The sequence below is a fragment of the Paralichthys olivaceus genome, chromosome 23 (genome assembly GCF_024713975.1).
Source record: "Paralichthys olivaceus isolate ysfri-2021 chromosome 23, ASM2471397v2, whole genome shotgun sequence".
NCBI classification, from domain to species: domain Eukaryota; kingdom Metazoa; phylum Chordata; class Actinopteri; order Pleuronectiformes; family Paralichthyidae; genus Paralichthys; species Paralichthys olivaceus.
The window spans coordinates 9,073,817-9,096,027 of NC_091115.1; the positions used below are offsets into that span (position 1 = coordinate 9,073,817).

The 22,211-nt window shown below is 40.6% G+C and overlaps 2 protein-coding genes across 5 annotated transcripts in view; one reads left to right on the top strand and one right to left on the bottom strand.

Moving 5' to 3' along the window:
• ccdc146 (coiled-coil domain containing 146) overlaps positions 1–12,780 on the bottom strand; it is a 41,921-nt gene extending 29,141 nt beyond the window's left edge. The window contains exons 1-2 of the mRNA XM_020092451.2: positions 12,641–12,780; positions 11,429–11,616 (exon numbers count right to left, since the gene is read on the bottom strand). Of these exons, the coding sequence (XP_019948010.2) occupies positions 11,429–11,616; position 12,641 (189 nt within the window). The 5' untranslated portion in view covers positions 12,642–12,780. The remainder of the gene's footprint in view (positions 1–11,428; positions 11,617–12,640) is intronic.
• Positions 7–11,119, top strand: fgl2a (fibrinogen-like 2a). 4 transcript variants are annotated; one of them, XM_020092452.2, is made up of 6 exons: positions 7–1,053; positions 1,888–2,092; positions 6,995–7,214; positions 8,810–8,980; positions 9,064–9,388; positions 9,821–11,119. In XM_020092452.2, exons 1-5 carry the CDS (start codon positions 472–474, stop codon positions 9,377–9,379), a joined length of 1,494 nt encoding a protein of 497 aa, XP_019948011.2. In that variant the 5' UTR covers positions 7–471; the 3' UTR covers positions 9,380–9,388; positions 9,821–11,119. The 4 variants fall into 4 exon arrangements, with proteins under 4 accessions (XP_019948011.2, XP_019948012.2, XP_069376105.1 ...); XM_069520004.1 differs by having other exon boundaries at positions 173–1,053; positions 6,992–7,214; XM_020092453.2 differs by having other exon boundaries at positions 158–1,053; positions 9,064–11,119.
• Positions 12,781–22,211: the final 9,431 nt, after the last annotated feature.

The window sequence follows — 22,211 nt, forward strand, 5'->3', positions numbered from 1 at the left end:
GCAGGCAGAGGACCTACCTCCCTCTCTCGCCTCCTCACTCCTACCCCTCATCTCTGTGGTTTTTCTTCACAATGCTGCTGATATGGTGTTTTGCATTACGCAACAGTGCCGCCCCTCCCATCCCCTCAAACTCAGCACTCTCTCTCCCTCTCTCCCTCCCTCCCTCACTCGTCCTGATATTAATGACACAGCTATCTGAGGCAGCAGCAGTTCCCCTGCGCTCGCTCTCCCTCCTGCAGGCTGCGCTTATACACACACACACACACACACACACACACATACACACACACTCTTAAACCAATAGGATACTGGACACACATTCACATACTCCATCGCTACAGATAATCTGAACACACACATACAAACACACTATTTTAGACGTACTTGCACTCGCTGGAGTTTATATCAGAGGCAGTTGCAGACACTTTCACTTTACACTTATTTCTCCTTCACATATCTCAAGCAGAAAAAATGAGGACAATTGTGCTTTGCGTTTGTGCCAGTCTCCTGCTCACGGCCACCCTGAGCATCAGCCAGGCAGCGGACTTCCCCGTCAACTCACACCAGAGATGGGACTCGAGAGGACCTTACACTTTGGGATCTGAATCCGGCACCCCCACCTCCTGCCCCATGAAGCTGAGACCCTCGGGCCACTGCGGGAGCTCTGGAGCCGGGGCAGAGGAGGGCGAGGAATGCCCATACCAGCTCACCTTGCCCCCTCTCACCATCCAGCTGCCCAAGCAGTTCAGGCTGCTGGAAAAGACAATGAAGGAGCTGCAGAGCTTGAAGGAGGTGGTGAACAAGCTGAGGAGCGGGTGCCAGGAGTGCCGCGGAGCACGGGGCAGCGGACATCAGCAAGCTGACCAAGGACAGAAGGATGCTGGGGAAGAAGTGAGACTGGACCTGACGGGACAGGAGGTGATAGGTGGGTCGAGTCAAGAGGCGAGGGAAGATGGGGTGGATCCTGGAGCTGCTGTGGATGGTGCTGGACTGGGACAAGGTCCTGTTTCTTGGAAAATTACACCAAGCCCGAGCACAATGCAGGAGATGCAGGTAAGAGGCAGCTGAGTCTCAGTTTTACATGGAATAATTCAGGATTATGAAGGCTGTTCTTGGTTCAGTGCAAAGAGGAAACCAGGGCAATATTCAGAATAATTATTTCAGAACTGTTACATTCTCATTATTTATGTCAATATAAGTTAAGTGGATGCTGTGTCAGTCTGATTCAAGTTAGGATACTCTGAAAACTGTAAAATAGTACAAGGAGAAAACTGTATTTGGTGTTGTTTTAACTGTAAAATCCTTCAAAATTCAGCACACATTCTGTAAAATTATCTCTGCAAAAAGTGCAAAAGTGAGGCTGCACCAGTTTCTTGACATTTCCATTTCAAGTAAATTCCCAGTAAGCCAGTATCATTGTCATCCTTGTGGAGATTCCAGTGACACTGATCTAATCAAACTGAAAAAAAAATGTTCTCACTCTGTATACAAAGTCATCTAAACATGCCCATTCAAATGTAGCCAGCTGGAATGTAAACTGGACCCATGAAGTCCTACCTGGCAACAGTTCACCAGGGAAAATTCCTGGTACTGTCAACAGGGCAGAGAAAGCGGGGGGGTGGGAGATCAGCTTTAGACACCGACCCAATGGCAGTAAATTTAGCTTTGTCTGGTAAGCTTGTTGACTCTCGCAGCCACTTTTGGCAGACGGCCAACCATCACTCCGTCGCGGATTCGTTTCTGTTACTGTTCTGAAAATTCAAATTGGCTGGTATAAAACCAATGAGGAGGAGACTGGTGACATCGGTTAATCCACCTGCTTTGTATTCGGTGCACAGAAATAATCCACTCCCCCCCGCTCCCCCCTCCGCTCTGGCCCCTTCCCAGGTGAAGCTGAACAGGATGTCGACCAGCCTGCGCAATGCCCGGAGCCAGATCTCAGCCCTGCAGGGTCGTATGGAGGGGCTCAACCTGCTCAACATGGACAACGTGCAGGCAATGGTGGACAGACGAGTGGAAAACATCAGCGGAGTGGTCAACAAGCTCAGCTCCACCTGCACCACCCAGTGTGCTGCGCGGAATAGCCCCCAGTGTAAGCCTGCTTTTCAAAAAAGATCACTTTCATAGCATTCTTTTATAATGTTTACTTTTTCTATTCCATCCCACCCTTTCCTTTAAACGTTTATACCATCTTCGCAGGTATTTACGAAGATATTCTCACTTTCTGAACACCCCTTTTCTGGGTTTTCTATTGTGTTATTTTCTATTCTGTTCTATCTTTTGCCATTTCAAGTTGCCTCAACGCTCCTCCTCTCATGCATTTTTCTGTAATCTCTCCGAGCATGATCAAGCAACCTGCTCTCTCTCCTTATCTATTCACACAAATGCACTACAGATGTTGTTATGGAAATGAAACCCCGTCATACACCATTCAGTGGTCTGGGTTGCTATGGAGTGTGTACAGTCATGCCAGGGACACAGTGACAAACAATCTTACTCTGGGTGGTCACCTTCACCCTATGAGCTTCGTCTTTCTGGGAAATGAAATCTTTCAAGTTGACAATGACCTTCTCCATTACCCATAAGAATGCAACTACATATTTTTCAGAAATTTGTAAAACCATGTCAGCTTAAAAAAAATATTGAGTGAGGGTGAGGTTTCCAAGGTCCACAACATTATGACAGCAGAGCCTGTCTACTCACTTCAGCCATAACAAAAACATTACAAAAACCAAATAGTTTAAGGTTGAGGTCATGCTGGACAAGAGTCAAGCAATATGGGTACTGGGGTCAAAAGGACAATTCAAATTACCTCCTATATAATTAAGTCAAGTGCCTTGACATTCACTTTTCTCCATATGGAGAAACTCAAAGGGGGAAGAGAGAGGGAGACAGATACTTGGCTCCAGTAGTACAACGTTGGATTTAAAATTTAAACTTAAAAAAGGGAGTGGAATCTGTCAATGGTGGAAAAAACCTATCAGAAGAGATCCCAAACTAAGCTTCGCAGACAGTCCACTTTACATTGATGTAAAAGCTTATTTGGATGAGAGCATGGCTGAAGTGCAGCAGAGGGCCACTTTTCAGACAGAAACTGAACAATATCCCTATACTGCATGAGTGAATGTCACACCATACTGGGGCTTTTTATGTGGAAACAGATGTGAGCTTATTTCTAAGTAGATTAGCAGGGACAGTGGTGTGAAGGGAATACAAGCTTTCGGACTTCTGGGTTGATTTCCCCTCCACCAAACTTGCCTCTTTCTCCTTCAGACTCTCCTTCATTTCATGGCACTTTTTCTTGCATTTATCCCAAGCTGCATCTGCTCTCCATCTCTCCATTTCTGCTTCTTTTCCTGTTACATGCCATTTTACTTTTTATCTTCTTTTACCATAACTTGCGAGAGAGAGAGACGGGCTCTCTCTCTCTTTAATCCCCTATTCCCGGTACCTTTCGTCTCCGTCTCCCCCACCTCTCTCCCTTTGGAGGTCATGCTCTTGAATGCTCATTCCTGCATAAAACAACTAACTCTCATTATCTCTTGCCAACAACACAAGAAGTAATGGGGGCAGCTTTCCCAACATTAGTCACGGATGGTGCGCAGGGTCAGCAGCACTTGTCTTTGTACATCAATCTGTCATGTTAAACTCAAGAGCCGGCAAATTCTTTTAACAATTTAGGGAGAACATGATGATGTCTGAAACTATTTGGACAGAAGTTGACAAGAAACAGCTGGGAATAAAACAAAGTCTAATGATATGTGTAGTACGAGTATAAACAATGCATTTTTACTCAAGTATTCGTTGAAGCAAATTAATGAAATTTCAGTTTTTATTTTAAGAAAGGCAAGAACTGATTTAACATTTTTAGATGCCATATGAGACAGATGTGTGTTTATGTCTAGATGGGAGCTGTGGTGTGATGGATCATTGGCAAGCAAATGTTAGCCAATCACATGCGCAGGGATTTTCGAAAGCAGCCACACTGGTACAGCTCATTAAGCTATGCTAAACTCCAAACATTTACACATAGTGGGTGCAGAAAAGAGCATCCAAGGACACTCAAAAAATTAATTTGAACTTTTTAGCCTCTTATCCACACCATTTTATTCCAAGCTTAAACCCACCCCAAAAAAGCTGATGAGGAACTTGTAACTTATAAAACACGGGCCAATGTGGGATTGCGATTCCACCATCAAGCAGGACTGATAATACGTTTGTCAAGGAGCTTTTATCTCTCAGTGCTGTGGGCATTTATTTCACCCTCTCTGCTGCAAGCACTAATCTTCACTCTCACTCCTGACTGCTGGGGCCTTGAGGTGAATGGACAGCAATTCGTGTTACTGTCAGCTACATTAACTCAGTTATAAACAATGAGAACACACGCCTATAGTCAGGAACCACCTGCGATGTGTTTACACAACTTTCTGGAGGAAGCGTGTTGTTTTTTGATGAAAGTTTCACTAAATCAAAAGTGACAGCAATATCAGATTTGAAATATTTTTATGGGGAAAAAATTATGCTATCACTTACTAACACATTTCCTTCCATCAGAAGAGCTGATATCACATGAGTGCTGGTTTTCACAAGGCACACTATCTTATAAGGCAGTTGTCTTTCCTTTGTGTCAATCATTGTTCTGTCAAGAGTCAAATGAGCAATATCATATTCAGTTGGCAAAGATAAAGCTAGTGCTGTGAAGGCAGTTCTGTAAGTCTGTCATCTAAATGGTCAGCTTTTAAAGGAGACATTAGCTCATATTCAGGCTCATAATTCTAATTCTCTTACTGTACTGCTGCAGCTCCTCTTCAGAGCCTCTGTAACACTTGGCTTAGATTAGTCCCCCTCCCATTCTGCTCCGATTGGCCAGCTTGTATACTCCACTAGTGTGTGAAGGAAGTGTTGGCCTCTGTTCTATCTTCAAGCTAACAAAAATGTTATTTTAATCTAAATCGTGGTGTGTTGAACGCTTGATTGTGATACATAAGCAATATTACTATGGCAGCTGAGACGGCCATTCTTGTGGAAGAAATCTTAAATACATGTTTAATACTTCAAAATACACTTAATGTTACAATCTCTGCTTCTAACATTTCCAGTTGATGCAAACACCAAGCAGCCTCTGCCGCATCTGTTCGGCCCTTAAGAATCCATTGTGTGGATTACCTTTTTAATACGGCAAGGTTCATATGCATGTCTTTGTTGATTGGGCCCCACCTCTGGCGCACCTACCAAACGAAAGAAAACACACCTCGAAGCCTGTTGCACACCAGTTTGAGCAAGCAAGTCATTCAATCCATAAACCAAATCAAAACGTTTTGAAATTGCTGTGAAATTACATCACAAAGATGCAGAAGTTCAGTTTATTGGCAGGTGGCAACCAACATCACTACTGGATCTACTTCTTCTTAACGAGTCGGTAGAACCAACTCTATTGTCACAATTCAGAAGTGGCTGCTAAGGATCTTTCTCTTCTTCCTGACTGAAGTATCAGCCAGATTACAGACAGGACATTCCAGGAGCTTACTTTGAGCTTTTTAACTTTGTAGAACTTTTACATTAAAACCTACATTGAACACTAGAGTTAATAATATGTCTCCTTTGAAGAGAACAGGCAATCAGCAAACAGTCATTTGGGCATCGGTTAGTGGCTGATATTAGAGTTATTTAGGTCAGGCCCAGTGCCAGAGGGACTGAGTGAGTGAGTGAGAGAGTGAGATGGCTCTTGCCTGTCTAGGGACACTGGCCGCCCTGTCAGATAGACAGGGAGAAATGAAGTAGAAAAACCACAGTCAAGACACTTCAAAGTGAAGGAGACACAGAGAATATGCAGGTCAATACTTTGAATGCCAAGTGCAGACAAAGCTGTTAACGTGACAAGGATACATTTCAAGCTCACACTCAACTCCCAGACTGCTCTCTTTATGGAGTGATTTACCATCTGCAGCCATTTTGCACCTGACGTGTTTTGTGGGACTTGACAGGTGAAATACAGGAGACGCTTATAGAATGGAAGCAACCATGGACTGCATACCTTTTTACGTCTAGCCTTGCACTTCACAAACACTATTCGAGTCTAGACGTCTCCTGCCGACACCTCAGGACACCTGATGCCCTCTGTGTACTATGTATGCCTCCCTTCCTATGCTATTATAATCAACTAAACCCTTGAACAGATTTAACAGTTTGACAAAACTGTATCAGCAATGGGGGAGAGCTATACTCAGGAGGGGTCCAGATGCTGCTTGCCCAGTGTCAGGATGATTTAGGCCGCAGGTGCCGAATGTGCAGGGAGGGGGTACGCCTCTCTAATCCAGTTTTACACTTTCCCACGTTTTGACAGGTCTGTTCCTTTCAGTTCCCTAAATGCTAACTGACAGCAGCTTTTGGACCTTGGTTTTGGGTTGGGTCAGTAGCCTGCGGTGCAGCACAGGGGGACAGGAGCAAGAGGTAGAGGAATAAGTGGGGAAGGTATAAAAAGAAATGGAGTGGGAGGGGGTCTCAGAAGGTCGTGGAGCTGTTGGTGAATGAACCTGTGGTGCAGCACATGGGAGGTTTGCTGACTCTTATCCTCCTACAGTGCACCTTGCCCTTTCACTTATTTTCTTTCATGTCGGACTCTTCAATATGATTCTTGGATGAGGGATAGCATGCTGAGAAGCAAAGGAATGAACTGAAATGACTAGACTGATAGTATTCAGTGATACAAACGTTTATGCTTCACAACATGCTGAAATTTGGTTTGAATCACACAAGCAATTGTTTTGTTAAGTGAAGGGGAACAGTCTAGGAGCAAAAAAAGACATCTCATTCCCTTTTCCATTTTCAGGCTTTTCTCAGCCTCAGGGTCTGTTTCAATTACAGTCTCTTAGACGGGGCAGAGAAAAATGCCAGAGCAAAGTGAAAACATTATCAAATGTCCTCCTGTGAAAAATCCCATTAAATGTCCCCTCTCCTCTTCCTCTTTTCTCTTCCTCTCCCTGCCACCCAGCAGTCATCTTAGCCCCTCGGGACTGTTCAGACTACAACATTCTGGAGACGAGGAAGAATGGCGTGTATCACGTAACCCCTGATCCCCGCAATGGGACGTTTGAGGTGTACTGCGACATGGAGTCCTACGGAGGTGGATGGACTGTGATACAGCAACGGCTCAATGGGTCTGTCAGCTTCAACCGCACCTGGGTCGAGTATAAGAAGGGCTTTGGCAACCTCAGGTATTGGACTTTAATCCTTAGGTTTCTCTGAAAGATGTAATGGGTCTTAAGCACATATATTGACGGGTGACGCAACTCCACTTATATAACCACAATTTAATACATTTTTATTTAAATCTGCACCAAATTGCACACTCTTCACTTTAAGGATTCATCATGTCATCCATTATTTTAAGTTCATGTTTAGCATGGGGGTAAAGATACATTTTATTTGTTGAGCCAAAATTAAACACTTTTATACTAAGACATTTACAATAAGACAACCTCTGCTAAAACCCTTGAGTCAGACTAGAAGCTACAATGAGCACCAAACATCACACTGTCAAACACCTTCTACCTGCAACTGACTGGTCTTATACCTGCTCCTGGCTAGAAGCTACCATGTCCTCAGGCAGCCATGGGGGTGTGCTGGACCGATACAAACCTTTCAAAGAATCCAATTTCACAAACAAACCATTAATGATATTCCTCTTTCACAGCTCACTATTCTAACATATATATGGCAACCACGTGCACCTATAGTGCACCAACTTTAACAGAAACACAGTTAATACAGAACAGGTCTCCCTTTCCTCCCACAACTTGAGAGGGCCCAGTCTCACAGCCTAATGATGCAAACCTGTCATCATTATCACTGACTGCTCACCACCTGTTTTCTCCATCACTGATAGATTCTAACGAGTAAAACAAACACACATCACCACCATTTCACAAACCAATAAACCTGTGCACCACATTACGTTATTTAACAGGTTAAAGTTAAAACTTTCCATTTGGACATAAATTCTAGTATTTTCACTCTGAACTTTGCTTAAATCCAGTACTTCCATTATATCTTGATTCAAATTTCACCTCCTATCCTCTCTTCTACTGTAGTATTGAGTTTTGTATGGGAGATAAACACGGTTACCTCATCTACAGATCTAGTTTCGCCTCCGACTGAAAGCATATCTTCTCCTCTCAGCCTTTGTTCACCGTCACACAACTCCCCCTTGCCTCTCTTCCTTTCCTCTCCATTAAGGTCCAATTCAGTTTGAGTTAAAGCTGCATGATTGGGGAAAATATGAGAATCACTTTTCTCCCATTATCAGCTTCTCATCTTCTGGATTCATTTGATTGTATTTATCTATTTATTTTTATTTTATATAAACATTTCTCCCTTTTTCTCTCATTCGCTGCCGTCACTCACTTTATTCCACTGCTGTTTTTTCTGCAACTCAGCATCATGCAGAGGTAATAAAACATTTGCTTCCAGTGGCAAAGCTGCAGCATTGCTTTGTATGGAGTTCAACTTCGGTGAACTTTGATCCATGACATTCGCTTTGCATGTGTGACCATGTCCTCATGGGCGGATTTTGTTCTATGGGCAAAGGTAGAAGTTGTTGTTTTGATGCAGCTGAACTAAAATTGTTGTCAATTAGAAATAAGATTGCATAAAGGTGGGAATTGAAATGACTTTTTTATTATGAGTAATCGTGCAGCCTCAGTTTGAGTTACTCTACCGAGCTTCTAATTAAGTGTATACAAAAGACTTTGTTTAAAACCTATCCTCTATTTTGTTTCCCTTCCTCCCTCAACCTTCTACTCTCCTGCAGAGGTGAGTTCTGGTTGGGCAATGACCACATGCACTTGCTGACTAAGGCCAAAGATATGATCCTGCGTATCGAGCTGGAAGACTTTGAGGGTGTGCGGGAGTATGCAAAGTACGACCAGTTCTACGTTTCCAATGAGTTCCTTCGCTACAGGCTGTCTATCAGTGGATACAGGTATAATATTTGATTTGTGCACGCTTGTTTGATTTAATATTTAAAAGGATGACAACATCTAATAAATCAACTTGTCGTTTTAGTGGGACTGCTGGAAACGCCATCAGCTTCAACAAGCACTTCAACCACGACCAGAAGTTCTTCTCCACGCCTGACCGTGACAACGACATGTACCCCTCCGGAAACTGCGGCGCCTACTACAGCTCTGGCTGGTGGTTCGACGCCTGCATGTCCGCCAACCTCAACGGGAAGTACTACCACAAGCGGTACAAAGGGGTGAGGAACGGGATCTTCTGGGGGACATGGCACAACATGTCGACGGAGTACTACCCCACCAACTACAGGCAGGCCTTCAAAACCGTCAAGATGATGATACGGCCAAAGAACTACGTTCCTTAAGAGGACCAGGTAAAGAGTGTATTCATGCAGACAGATAGATGGGCGGATACAAAGAAAGACAAAGAAAATGGATGAACAAGTAGACTCATACACATGCGCATAGTCATGCATTTGCACACATTTACACATGCATACTTGTACACTGAAAAAAAAGACTATAAGCACTATAACCCTATAGAAGTTTGAATGCAGTATTAAGAAAAATTATTGTGAAAAAAATGTTTAACGTGCCATTACTTTTTTTCTACTGGAGTGTGTGTGTGTGGCTTTGAAGAAAAGGCCGGATTAAAATCATAATAATAAAAAGACGATGGACTATTAACGATGATGGACTAATAAAAAAAAACACACAGTGTAAAGGGCAGCCTCCTACAGGGACTGTAATATTACACGGAGGGTTACCGTGAGAGATTTTTCACCTTTTTTCTCTGACATTTCCAGGTTCTGTTTTGCCGCCTCCCCCAGCTATAAAAGCCCCGGCCCGGACACAGTGCAGCACACCGTCATAGTAAAAACTAATGAGCTATCATTTTTTCTCCACTCCAAATGGTTTCATAATTAACAGCAGCCACTCGAGTGAGTTATATGAGAGCTGATGATACAGTTTTGAGTGGTGCTGAAATTATTCATGCTGGGGTCAGAGTCAAACTGTGCAAAAAACCCCAACAGGAAGTGACTCTTTAGGCAACAGCGAAGAAGTTAATATCTTCTGTGCCATTTATTTAATTACACTGGGACACTTCTCTAATGTATCACCATTCAATACAATATAAAGCATCCCAGTATAAATATGTAGCCTGAGATACATTTCTTTTGGGTCATTCCCAAGTACATTCTGCATGATGGATGTTTAAGTAAATTGTGCTCGACAACAGCCACGGAGCAGGACACTGCTGCAAGAGGGAAAGAAATGTAATTGTTTTTCCACCCATTGCTCTGGGTGCACTGGACTACTGCACATCTCTTGATGCCATTCACCAGTTTTCATGCATTAAAAAAAGAAAAAAGAAAAAAAAAAAAAAATCCTCCCTGACTCACCACTTGTACAATACTGCTGCCTAGTGTTAGAAAGGTGTATAGCTTCATTTAATTCAATTAAATTTTATACACACTGTGAAGGGGACAGGATGTAGGGAAGGAAGAGATGTTTAAGGATGTGTACAGTATTTATTTTCTTTTGTGAGGTTATGATAGCTTTTATATTATAGGTCATAAAGTCTAATGAATGTTGACATTCGAGCAGTGATAAAGACATTGCATTGTTGTGACCATTCATCGTAAATAACGTGTGTATTTGGAGCTTTGTTTTTGTACAATATTGATCTTTTCTATCATTCATATTCAACTGTCATGCCAAAAAAAAAATGCACTTTTTATATCAAAAAAATGAATAAAGTCACGCCAACAAGGGTGTGTATATTTGCAGTTTTAAATATCACTGATGCCTATTGCCTAGTTTCAAAGCATCTTCTGTATTGAAGTCACCTTTCAATAAACGTATACAAACATGTATACAAGTTTAGCATGAGGAGTAATGGAGTGTCTGGCTTCTTGTATCCAGGACGAATTAAAGATGCCTGTAACTAGGGATGAGGTGCTGCATGCACACCATAAATGAGGTCAAAAGAACAAATTCATATTAACTTCACATGTGGGGCGGTTAATTGAATGTCTGTACACTGTATGTGATGAACTAGTTAATAAAAAAGTATTGTGCTCAACCCACGCAATCACATCAAATTCTAAGTATTCTCTTTTGTTTAAACGTCAAAAACTGTTTCAGTTTTAAGGTGAACATCATAAAATATGTGAGTCCATGTACAGTAGTTTTCTTTTGTCAAAATTGTGAGGCATACACAAGCATGGTTAGTTTGTAAGAAAGATGCATAAGCTCTCCAACACACTTCATAATCTTTTGAAAGCATTTATAATACTTTCTTATTAGATTTAAGTAATAAGATTAAATACCGTCGCTGCATCTATCTAATCAGATGTTTGTGTTCCATTTAAAACCTCCATAATCATTTTAACAGCATTCAGGGGTCTTACCTCATCCAGGCAATAGAAGGCAGGACTAGCAGAAACATCAGTACTGACAGAGGGCTGCTCCTCTGGGAGCGAAGCATCAGGTGCAAGGGCCAATAGAGGGACGTCCTCCTCCATTCTCTTCTCTTCCTCCTCCTCTTGTCCTCCCATCTCCACTTCCCCTCTGCTGCCCTGCTGCTCAGATAGACTCACTAGAGCCAACAATTTATGCACATAGGGATATGATGAGAGAGAGAAGGTAGAGAGAGAAATTCAGTTAAGAAACAGGATGCATGGTGGAAGCAATATGAAATGTATATTTGCAGCTGCAATATTCATCCTGAGTTCTGTAAAAGCTATTTTTTAGAAGACAAACGGCCCAGACCATGTGCAGCAGGTCTCCATTCTGTTCTAAACAGGACTGTCTTGGATTCCAGACTGGTTTAACATTTCTTATTTAGAAGAGTAATACTGATACTGATATGATCTGCGACATATTGCTCCCTGGGAAATGCTTTAACCCCCTAACTCTATCCCTAACCCTGTCTCCTGAGACAGCTTCTTTTTAAATAAACAAAAGAAATGTAGTCTCTACATTTTCATTAACAAAAAACAGAGAACAGACAGAAATTGACAATACAACACTTCCACTACAGGCTGTAAAATGACAGTAAAGATGCTTTGTTACTAGAATTTAAAGAGTTTGGTTAAATTTAACTGACTAGAGCTCAGTGTTTGGTCGACAGTGTTGTAGTTAGTTTTCAATTACAAAACAGATCAAACTAAAATGGGACTATTGTTATTATTATTATTAAAGATTTTACAAAATGGTACTTTTATTTTGAAGGAGTGGAGCAGGAACTCATAATCAAGGTTAATCCCACACCTAAACTAACTTTGGGGGCATATTGATAATAAATAAATCACATTTTTTTTAAATTAAAGCTTGCAACTGTCTGTTATATTTGCAGTAGCTAAAATCTGATTATACTTTTTAATAATTGCACATATACATATATAATAGAGCTCTTGTTGGACGTTTTCCTGCCACAAAAAAACTATTTAAACCTATAAAAGTGCATGAAATATGTGCTTAAACAGCCCAAACATTAGCCTATGCTACATTAACACCTGCACAAAAGCACACAAGTTAGCTATCACGCTAGCTAGCTCAAAGTGCTAAATGCTAGTGTTTGCCACATAGAGAAACACGTTTCTAAAAATAGAAAGTCTTACTTCTGAGTGTCTTCAGTGTCCGTACCCGTCTTCAACACTCCGCGTCTTTGTCTTATGTAGCTACAGCCCCCACATGCCTTGAATATTTCATACACAACTTCTTAAAGTCTGTGATTCGAGCTAAAGTCTGTGATTCGAGCTAAAGTCTGTGATTCGAGCTAAAGTTAGCAAAGGGGTGGGTGAAGGGAGTGTTGTGGTTACCATAGCAACGACGCAACAGGGACTCCCTAGAAACATCACGTGGAATCTAACATCACAAAACATCCTAGTTATATTATTTATATTATTATTATTATATCAAGTTTTTATTTCTTAGAGTTTTAAGAAGCAAACATAATTGATTGGTTTTTATTTAGAGGAGAACCATGGGAAAACATTTTAAAGTGAAATAACACTTATTTCCAACATGGTCCTAAGATGTCAAGACAAAAACAAATGGAGAAAAAAAAGAGACACACAAAGATTTAACAAGAACTACATGTAAAAACAAAATCATCTTAAAATCATAATAGGTGCCATTATATTCTAGAAGACAGAAATAAATCCACATCAACAAGGAAAAGCTGAAATATAAAAAAACGAATTAATACAAAATATTTGAAAAAATATCTGACTTTTAAAAGATCTTCTTATATTTAAGAGCCAACAGGAGGAGAATTGATCATTGTAATCTGAAAGTATTTAGAAACCATTAATAATACTGAACATCTGATTACGCTTCTGTTCTACTCTGAGCTGCACTGGTAGCTGTCCTATGTGCGAGGGCATGCATTTAAAAATGAACAATAACAAAAGAATAAAATATACATTATGATTATTATATAATAATGTATGTAAAAGCTGTAAAAGATTTTTTTTAAGTGCAATAATTTTTATCAAAATCCCCTCTACGTTTGCAGTGATTGGCCAGAAGATGGCGCTAAGTAGTAAATTACTGTTGACTTCCATTGGCCTCACAGAGCAGCATCAGAGTCCAGCTGGCTGAGCACACTGAGAATGAAAGTGAATTCAAACTGACCTGAATCCAAGGTGAAACTGATGGTGGTGATGCAACGCTGCTGTTCTCCCATCAGCTTCTTTCCCACAGTGCATTCTGGGAGCTGGGCATAACTCACCTCCCCCCTGCAACAGCTGCAGGGGTCTGTTATCTCAGCGATGTATATGTGCGTGCCAACATGTGTGAGCATATAATATTTATGACAGGGGTAGAGATGCTTTAGGATGTTGTGTCGCAGACGTGATATCACTCCTTAAATATGCTGCATGGCTTCGACAAGACGAGAGGCGGCTTTAACCCCCCCTCTCCTGCAGCCTTGAGTCTTTGTCGATGATGCATTGTGGGAGAAGGTTCAGACGGTGTTTTGCATCGAGGTATGTTCCTGATTTACCTTGAGTTTATAGGCTGTTGCACAGATAGTCACATGCTTCAAAGGCTGGTCTGTGTAACCTAATTATGGTCTGCAAAAAAAAGTCTCAAAACCATCTGCTGCAAACCAGTCAGGGCAAGTGACAACACACACACACACACAGAGGAAAGACAATACACATGTGGAAACTTCCTCTAACTGCGCATGAAGAAGGAAGGCATGCTAGCTCCTCCAAAGTGAAGCAAAGCATCCTGATCACTTCCTGGTGGCTGACAACAGTATAGATCATAAGTCCCCCATTCTCCATGATATCAGACAGCGGGCCAAATGTATAACTATAATGCACCTCAAACAGAAAAGTCTGTCATTTTAGGGAGTGGATTTTTAGGTTTTAATTTGTTGTTATGTGATGCTACAAAAAACGTGGTGAAACATCATGATTGACAGATGACACTCGAGTGCATGTATCACCGCTCCATCCCTTGATCGCTACTGCCCCGACTCTGGCTGTAAATGCACAAGACTTTGGTATCGCAGATGTCTTGTTTCATCAGATAGTGGGGGGAAGTGGAAATGCCTCCTCTATCTTTATGCACAGTCTGTGGTTTGCAAACATACACTTGACCTTTCTGAACTCAGCTTCAATTAACCCAGTAGGAATGAAAGAGAAAGGGAATGGGACTTGAAGGGGAAAGCAGACACATGATTTCCAAAACTCACTCTCTCATTAAGCCTGTTAATGATTTCAACCAAATGTTTACCTAATATTTATCTTTTTTTTAAATGATTTCTATTTGAACAAATCATTTGTGCATTTTGGGAATTATGTTTCAGGTTTCCGAATTAATCTTGAATTCTCTCCAGCAGTCTGCATATTTAAACTTTATTAGACTAGACTATGCCCCTGTGAGTTACCATTTTTGGCTAAATACACACATAGTCCTGGTTTTGCAGCTATTTTTGGAGTGGGAGTCATAAAAGTATGTGGGAATAATAGAAAAAGGCTGAGTCAGTCATTGACGGTGTAGTGCAAATCTTCTGATTATAGGCCCACAGGACAATTTAAAGAAGAACAGCAGAGGCATAGGACTCCTCACATCCTATTGATCAACATGTTATCTAAAGATTTTACAGTTTTGCTTTTAATTTTTCACCCATCTGTATGTATAGCTAGAATAGCACTCAGTATATACCTTACCTCCACCAAGGCCCAACAGTTTCCTTGATTTAATCATGCTGTTCCTAATTGTAAACACCCTTATATTCCCTTTAATATGCCAGATTTCTTTTTATTCATCAAGGGAGGGAGTTAAAAAAAAAAGGCCCATCTTGCAATGTTAAAGAAAGAGTTTGGAAAATCCTAGATTGCATCACCCTAGTTGGATATGCAACAAACTGTAAGTGATGCGCATCTTTCTACCAGGTTTTGATGAAATCCTTCCAGGGGTTTTGGAGTTTCACGTAGTCTTTGTGCTGCTTGGCATTGAAGTTTCTGAACTCTGAGCAGTGAACATCACTCTTCCAAAAATGTCCCATCGGTGTTTTACATCATTTTCATTCTCATCAAACCATTCAGTGACTGATACCAATTGGCCCATTGTGATCTTGTTTCTGCAGACGTTTTCTGTTTTTTCCCTTGATTTGTCATCGATCCGTATGTGTAATAAAGCTGAGTTTCACTTTGTCTTCCTGTCAAGCCACAGGTTTTTTTTGCTACAGTTTACAGTTTGGTCCATAATCTATAACAGATGTTGATGCCTGTTAAATCCGTCACCAGGGCAGTTAGCAGGCTTGAAAACCTGAACTATGTTTACAGTAGATAGGTTATTAGATTATATATTTTTATTTTACTTTAATTGCTTTGCTTTTATGGTGCCATATCCTTATAGTGTACAGTATTGATTAGAGTGTTTGTTTGTGAACAAGATTACACAAAAATTACGAGACGGATTATCACGAAACTCGATGGAAGGATGCGAAATGTGTGAAGGAGGAACCCATTAAAATCTGGTGTGGATCTGGATGAGGGGGTGGATCCAGGGATCTTCTTTTCACATTTTCCCAGATTTCATTTATTAATCTTGATGGGGAAAAACAGGCATATTGAGGGAACTGATATCTATGAGTGTGTGACATTTGGTGCAGTTTAATTTGAATTTAAGGGGACCGTTGGCAGAGGTATGCGATCTGCTGAGTAACCGAGAGAATTAATAAGTATTCAACAATAGATATCCACCATCTAACAATGTAAAATATTCAAAACTATTGTTGATGGCAACAGAGAACAAAACAACTCACACAACTATTAATCATATCATTACAGATTTTAAGTATAGTTTTTGCTGCTGCAATGGTTTTTTAAAAAGCTGTGTTAAGTAGGCAGGGCTATCACAATTTTCTTGTATGTGTGTTTGTGTGTGTGTGTGTGTGTGTGTCTGTGTGTCGTGCATGTGTTTGTTAGCCCACCACTGCCTGCATTAACCAGACTTTCGGAAAAAGTTACCGCGCTCCCAGGGAGTCCTTTCCAGATCTCTGTTTTTATTAAGTTTTGTAGTCACAACAAACGCAACTTTGGGGGTTCTTGGGAAATTTTACAACATCCACCCCCCCTCCACCTTCACCTCCAAGGTTTCTGTGTTTCATGTGTGGCTGGATGTTGGGAGACTGTTTTAGATGCTCTAATTAACACACACGCACACAGTTATTTTTCCATACACATAATCTGCTGCTACAATTTCTCGTCTCCACTGTGTCCTTCAGACAAAGCCTCAGACGACAGTTTATAAATGGATGTTTAAAGTCTCTTAAAACCTTGAAACCAACTTTTATAGAAGCTCAGATTGAATCATCCGTGCACTTAGAATAAAATCTTGGAGAGATCTTTACCGTATACAGTGTTCTAAAATAGAATGAATGGGTTCTTATAACTATAAGACATGTAATTAAATAGTTTCACCAGACATGAAACTTCATCAAAGTTGGATCAAACTTCAATCCTGCTGAATTTATATTCTGTATAATTATTTCAAAGTTTATTGGACTATATCTAAAACATAAATCACTCATCTTTTATAGAGCTTTTGGGAAACCGTGGCTCTGATGTCATTCTCTGCGGAGAGTCCAGGGCATTGTTTCACTGTGTTTCAATGGGCAGACGTGGGGGCCCTTGGGCACGACTGTCAGACTGTAGGGCCCCCTGCAGCTTGAACTCCGAAAACCATATGCAGCAGTGCCTGTTGTTTCAGTGTCTACAGCAAGTCTCAGAAATGTGAACCGAAGCCATATGTGCAAGCCCCTAACAACTGAGCACTGTTTCTGAAGGATGTGTTGACTCATATGGAACGAATGCTGATCTTTGAACCCACCAAAAAAACTTGTTTGTAGTCAATTTATCAGGGATTGATAAATGAATCTTGCAGAGATCTGGATCAGATGGATGAGCAACATGTGGTTTGAACCATGGACTGTAAACAAAGATGGACGACACATCTCAAGTTCCTCCCATTATCCAAAAATATCCTGGATATTCGACCAATCGTGAATCATTCTCAGCTGTCAATCATGACGTTTCACCATTCACGGCAGCCAGCCACCGGGCGGACATCAAGAAGATTTGGCTTCACTTTTGGGAAGCTGTCATGTCGTCCATCTTTATATACCCAATGAATGTTGTAGAATGTTATATACATGTTGCACTGTTTATCACTATATATTTATTCTGCATATTTAAAATGTTCATAAAAACATTTCAGCACGTTGTGTCATTTTGCGTTGGATCACATCGCACATAGTCACACTGTCTCTTTAAATTGTAACACATTAAGTATGTATATATTGTTTGCATCATATTAAAAAGACACAGAATTGTGAAATGTACAACACAGATCAAAATATTGGATCAAAATATTTTTTGAATTTTTATATGATGACATCTCTTTAAGCACAATGCTAGCAACACCTTGTTTAAATATAGTGGGTGTGTCTGTGCGTGTTTTTCTAAGAAACATGTTTTTTTAGGAGCAAATTCTTTGGCTGAAGTTTGACAGTTGAAACCTCACATTGTTCAGATTTGCCAGTGCAGGCTTCTGGGATGAAGTAATGCGTTTCGTATCTTTCCTTCTTCGGGAGGTTTGTGAGAAAGGGGAGCTATAAGAAACATGTTGGTTTTATCGCATTTTCTGGTCATTTTGAAGCTATTCTTCTTGTAGTCTCTGGTGGTTAAGAAGCACGTTCTCTGATAGAGTTTATAAGTACTTGTTTGTGCAGTATAAGTAGACACATATGGATTCACCATGGTCTCAGTATTTAAAAGCATCTCATCCTCTCTTTAACTTTGATGTGGTCTTTGCTGCAGCATGTTGCTCATACGGCCTTCGACACTTCTGAGCGAATGTGCTGCTGCTCATGTATGTAACTAATTATGTGAGGCGAGCCTGTTCACCAGACTCATGTTCAGTAACATGAAACAAATGACCAACTGTTGCATGGATACAACACGGATAGAATATAAAGATTGACGACATGACAGATTTGCAAAAGTGAAGCCAAATCGTCATTGATCTCCCCCTGGTGGCTGGCTGCAGTCAAGGTCATTGATTCTGCATTCTCCATGTCAGTGGACGGGACAGGGAAAAGATTAAAAAGTACATGTCAAATAGATGTTTCTTAAAATGGTTTCTGTCATTTCAGTTAGTTCTTGATGTATCTTCGAGTCTTCCTTTTCTGGTTTCTCCAATTTTGGTTTTTATTAGTTATATGATGCTATCAAAATTGGATGAAACATCATGATTGACAGCTGAGGCTGACTCACGATTGGCCGAGCACATGTATCTGCCAGACCTTGACACCACGGCTACATTGCCTGATCGTGCAGACTGAATTTCTAAATGGGCAAGATGGCAGGGTTCGGCGTTGAGACTCAATTCATATAAATCTTAATTCTCAAGAATGAAATAAATAGGGAAATACTCTTTAAAGAGCAATTACAAATCACAAGAGGAGAAAAACAAGTTACAGGCTAAATGCTCAACAAAAAAGCCTAAATCAACTTTGCCTTTCACCTTAAATGCCCAGTCTAATTATAGTTTACTGGAACCCCCTGAATCACTGTCTTTGTTCACATGAATGGTTTTAGATTATAACCAGTAAAACAAAGTGGAGCCACAAACAAGAAGCAGTTTATAAATTCAAATGTGTAAAAATCCAGGTTTGTGTTTTGAAAAGCCAGAAAACATAGCGGAGCAGCCAGTTAATTGATCGCAGGTACGTGACCCCCCCTGACCTCTGAGGTGGAATTCATCCAAGGACACCCTGCAAACGTCCAGGGGGGATTAGAGTGAAGTAATAACCACTGCTGTGCTGTTTCCACTGAGGAAAGAAGAGATGGTCCTGTATCTGGTTTTACTGTGTCCCACAGCTGTGTGGATCTCATGGTCGACATCACAGAACCGCAGAGAGGTCACGCGGGTCACATGAGCTTATTGGAGTAAATGTCGGATCCAAACAAACAAAGGATCAGTTTGACTTGATACAGACTTTACCAGAGTTAATCTAAGTGCTACTATCGTTTCAAAGAAGATTTACTTAACCTCCACATTTTGTTCATATCACTGTGGGATTTAAACTAATCCCTGTCAGTATGATGCACTCACAATACCTGAGGTTTGAAGCTCATATGAAACCTTTGTCCTCTGCTTTAATCTTCCTCTCAGTTGTCATTCTCTCAATCATTTCGTAAAAATATAAAAAATCTTATAGTAGAAATAATTAATAGTCCTTAATAGTTTCATTCCCGAGCAATCAAGGCTCCAACAGGTGGATCCTCCTCGGGCCATCCAAATCCCAAATGTCTGAACTTCCATTTCACATTTTACTCAACTGCAACTATAGTTATATGTTTTAGGTTATGATTTTATATTTAAAACCAAAAACTTAATAGAATAATATGCATTTTTTGAAATGAAAACACTTGTCCCCAAATATTTGGCTTCTGTGATGACTATCCAAAACGCAAAGATGAAAAAATCCTCTCTAAATTAATATTAATCGTTTTTTTGTTCTGTCTAACTCCAAGAATATAATGACAAACTTTATTTGTTCAGTACAAAGCTACTTTACAAGTTTGGTCAGGATAAAAACAATTTACTAGAATCAAGAAAGAAATGTTTTTAATTTCTCTGAGAGCTGCATCGCCTGCTGAGAAGGATGGAAACAATTAACTTCATCTGTTCACCAGATCGAGAGGATAGCCTCTCATTTACATACATGCTTGCTTGCTTTGTGTGTGTCTGTGTGTCTGTGTGTGTGTGTGTGTTCCCCACAGATCCAGGAAGGGATCCTCCAGGGCCGCCTGGCTTCCTTCCCTTTCATCCCAGCCACAGTGCTCCACAGACAGCCACATCCTCGCAAACGCTGCCCTCCCTGGTAACGATGGTCGGGGCGACAGAAACAAATCATCTCCCACGTCAAACTTACTCTGTGTCATTTTACTTCTAGTCTGATGTCTACCTTATATTTCTCTGCATGCCATTTGTCTGTGTCTCTTTCTCTCTCTCTCACACACACACACACACACACTCACACTCACACACTAACACACACACACTAACACACACGCACGCACGCACACACGCACACACACTGTTGTCACATGTCACCACTTATAAATGATTACTAGAAAAATCTCAGAGGGGAAAATTCGACATTTTATTTTTCAGGCTCATTTATAAAACCCCATGTCTGATCTTTCCTCCTGGAAAACTAGTGTTCAGTGTTGTGGAAATAAGTCTGTGTAGCTCTGTGGCCACACAGTGATACAGTAATAACTCCTGGTAAAACTAAATGATGGGGTTTTTCAAAAGAGTATCAATTAGCTCGGACCCAGAACATCTAGGATAGACATTTAAAGGAAGGAATAACAACATCAATACCTTCAAATGATTATTATAGAAAGTATTAAATCACAGCATCTTGTTTTTCTGTTTTGTATTCCCACATCACATCCAATCAGATCTTGCAGAGAAAGAAAACCAATATCGTTGATAAATCATTGATAGTGATAGCGATTTTGTCAGGCAGAATTTTTACACATTATACCTTGAAATATATAAATAAATAACATATTTTGAACAAGAATATAACCAAGTTTCAGATCTTTCAGACAGTCATTGCGACAATATGCAGTAATCTAACATTTAAACCCTTTCAAGTTTTCCGGATCCTGATCAGACAACATTCTGCCGAATTCAAACCAATCCATACAAAAATCCCTACGTCTCTCCTTTGTTTTGTTTTCTGTTTGACTTAAACCGCAGAAGTAGACTATAATTTTCCATGGTTGGTGGTGCCCTCTTGAAGAAGGCCCATTTCGCTTTTATTGCATGATATGCTACATCCATAAATTATTTTGTGTGTCTGTGTTTTTCCCTGTTTGTGGTCAGCACCAGGCTGGAAATGCTTCTCTGCAGTATGGAGACTTTTTCGGTTTGGGTCCTCGGGGAGTAGCCTACACCCAAGAAACCAAAATTACAGAGTGGAGAGAGAGAGAGCTCCGACTGAGGTGGAGGAAATGTCTGTGCCCTTAAAGGAAAACGAAGCTGCTTTTAAACCTTTTAAATTCACGAAAGACCTGATCTGATTGGCCCCCTTTCTATTGTAAGTGAGAGAAAAGGGTTAAAAGAACAAACTAAAGAAAAATGTATGTGTTTGTCTACATCTGTTCATATACTTCTCTTCTTAAAGAGGTCATGACTCACTTTGTCTGTCTCAGTGAAGTCATTTCAGTCTGGAGCTGGAAACCAACCCCCCACACCGACCCAGTCCTCTTTCCCAAAATCTAAAAAATCCTCCTCTATCCAGTGGTCAGTTTAATGAGCTCTTAAAAACTCACAGAGAGATGAAAAAGGAAACACAGGGTGTAGACCTACAACTTAACCAAATGTGAATAATGTTTGAGGATGTTTAAAAATGTAGCTACTGAAGGATGCATGAGTTTTAGGGCCACTTTAAGGGGGTATGAGAAGATAGCAGTGTTGAAACGAGGAATGTTGAGCATTTTTGTTTCGTTATCTTTATGTACTAGTTTCAAAAATAGCAAAAACCCTTTTGAAAAGATTGTGAAACAAATGACTGTATTCTCATTACATTACGACTTTCTTTGTGCAATGTAATGATTTATTTTGTCACTTCTGCCTTTTTTTTTTAAT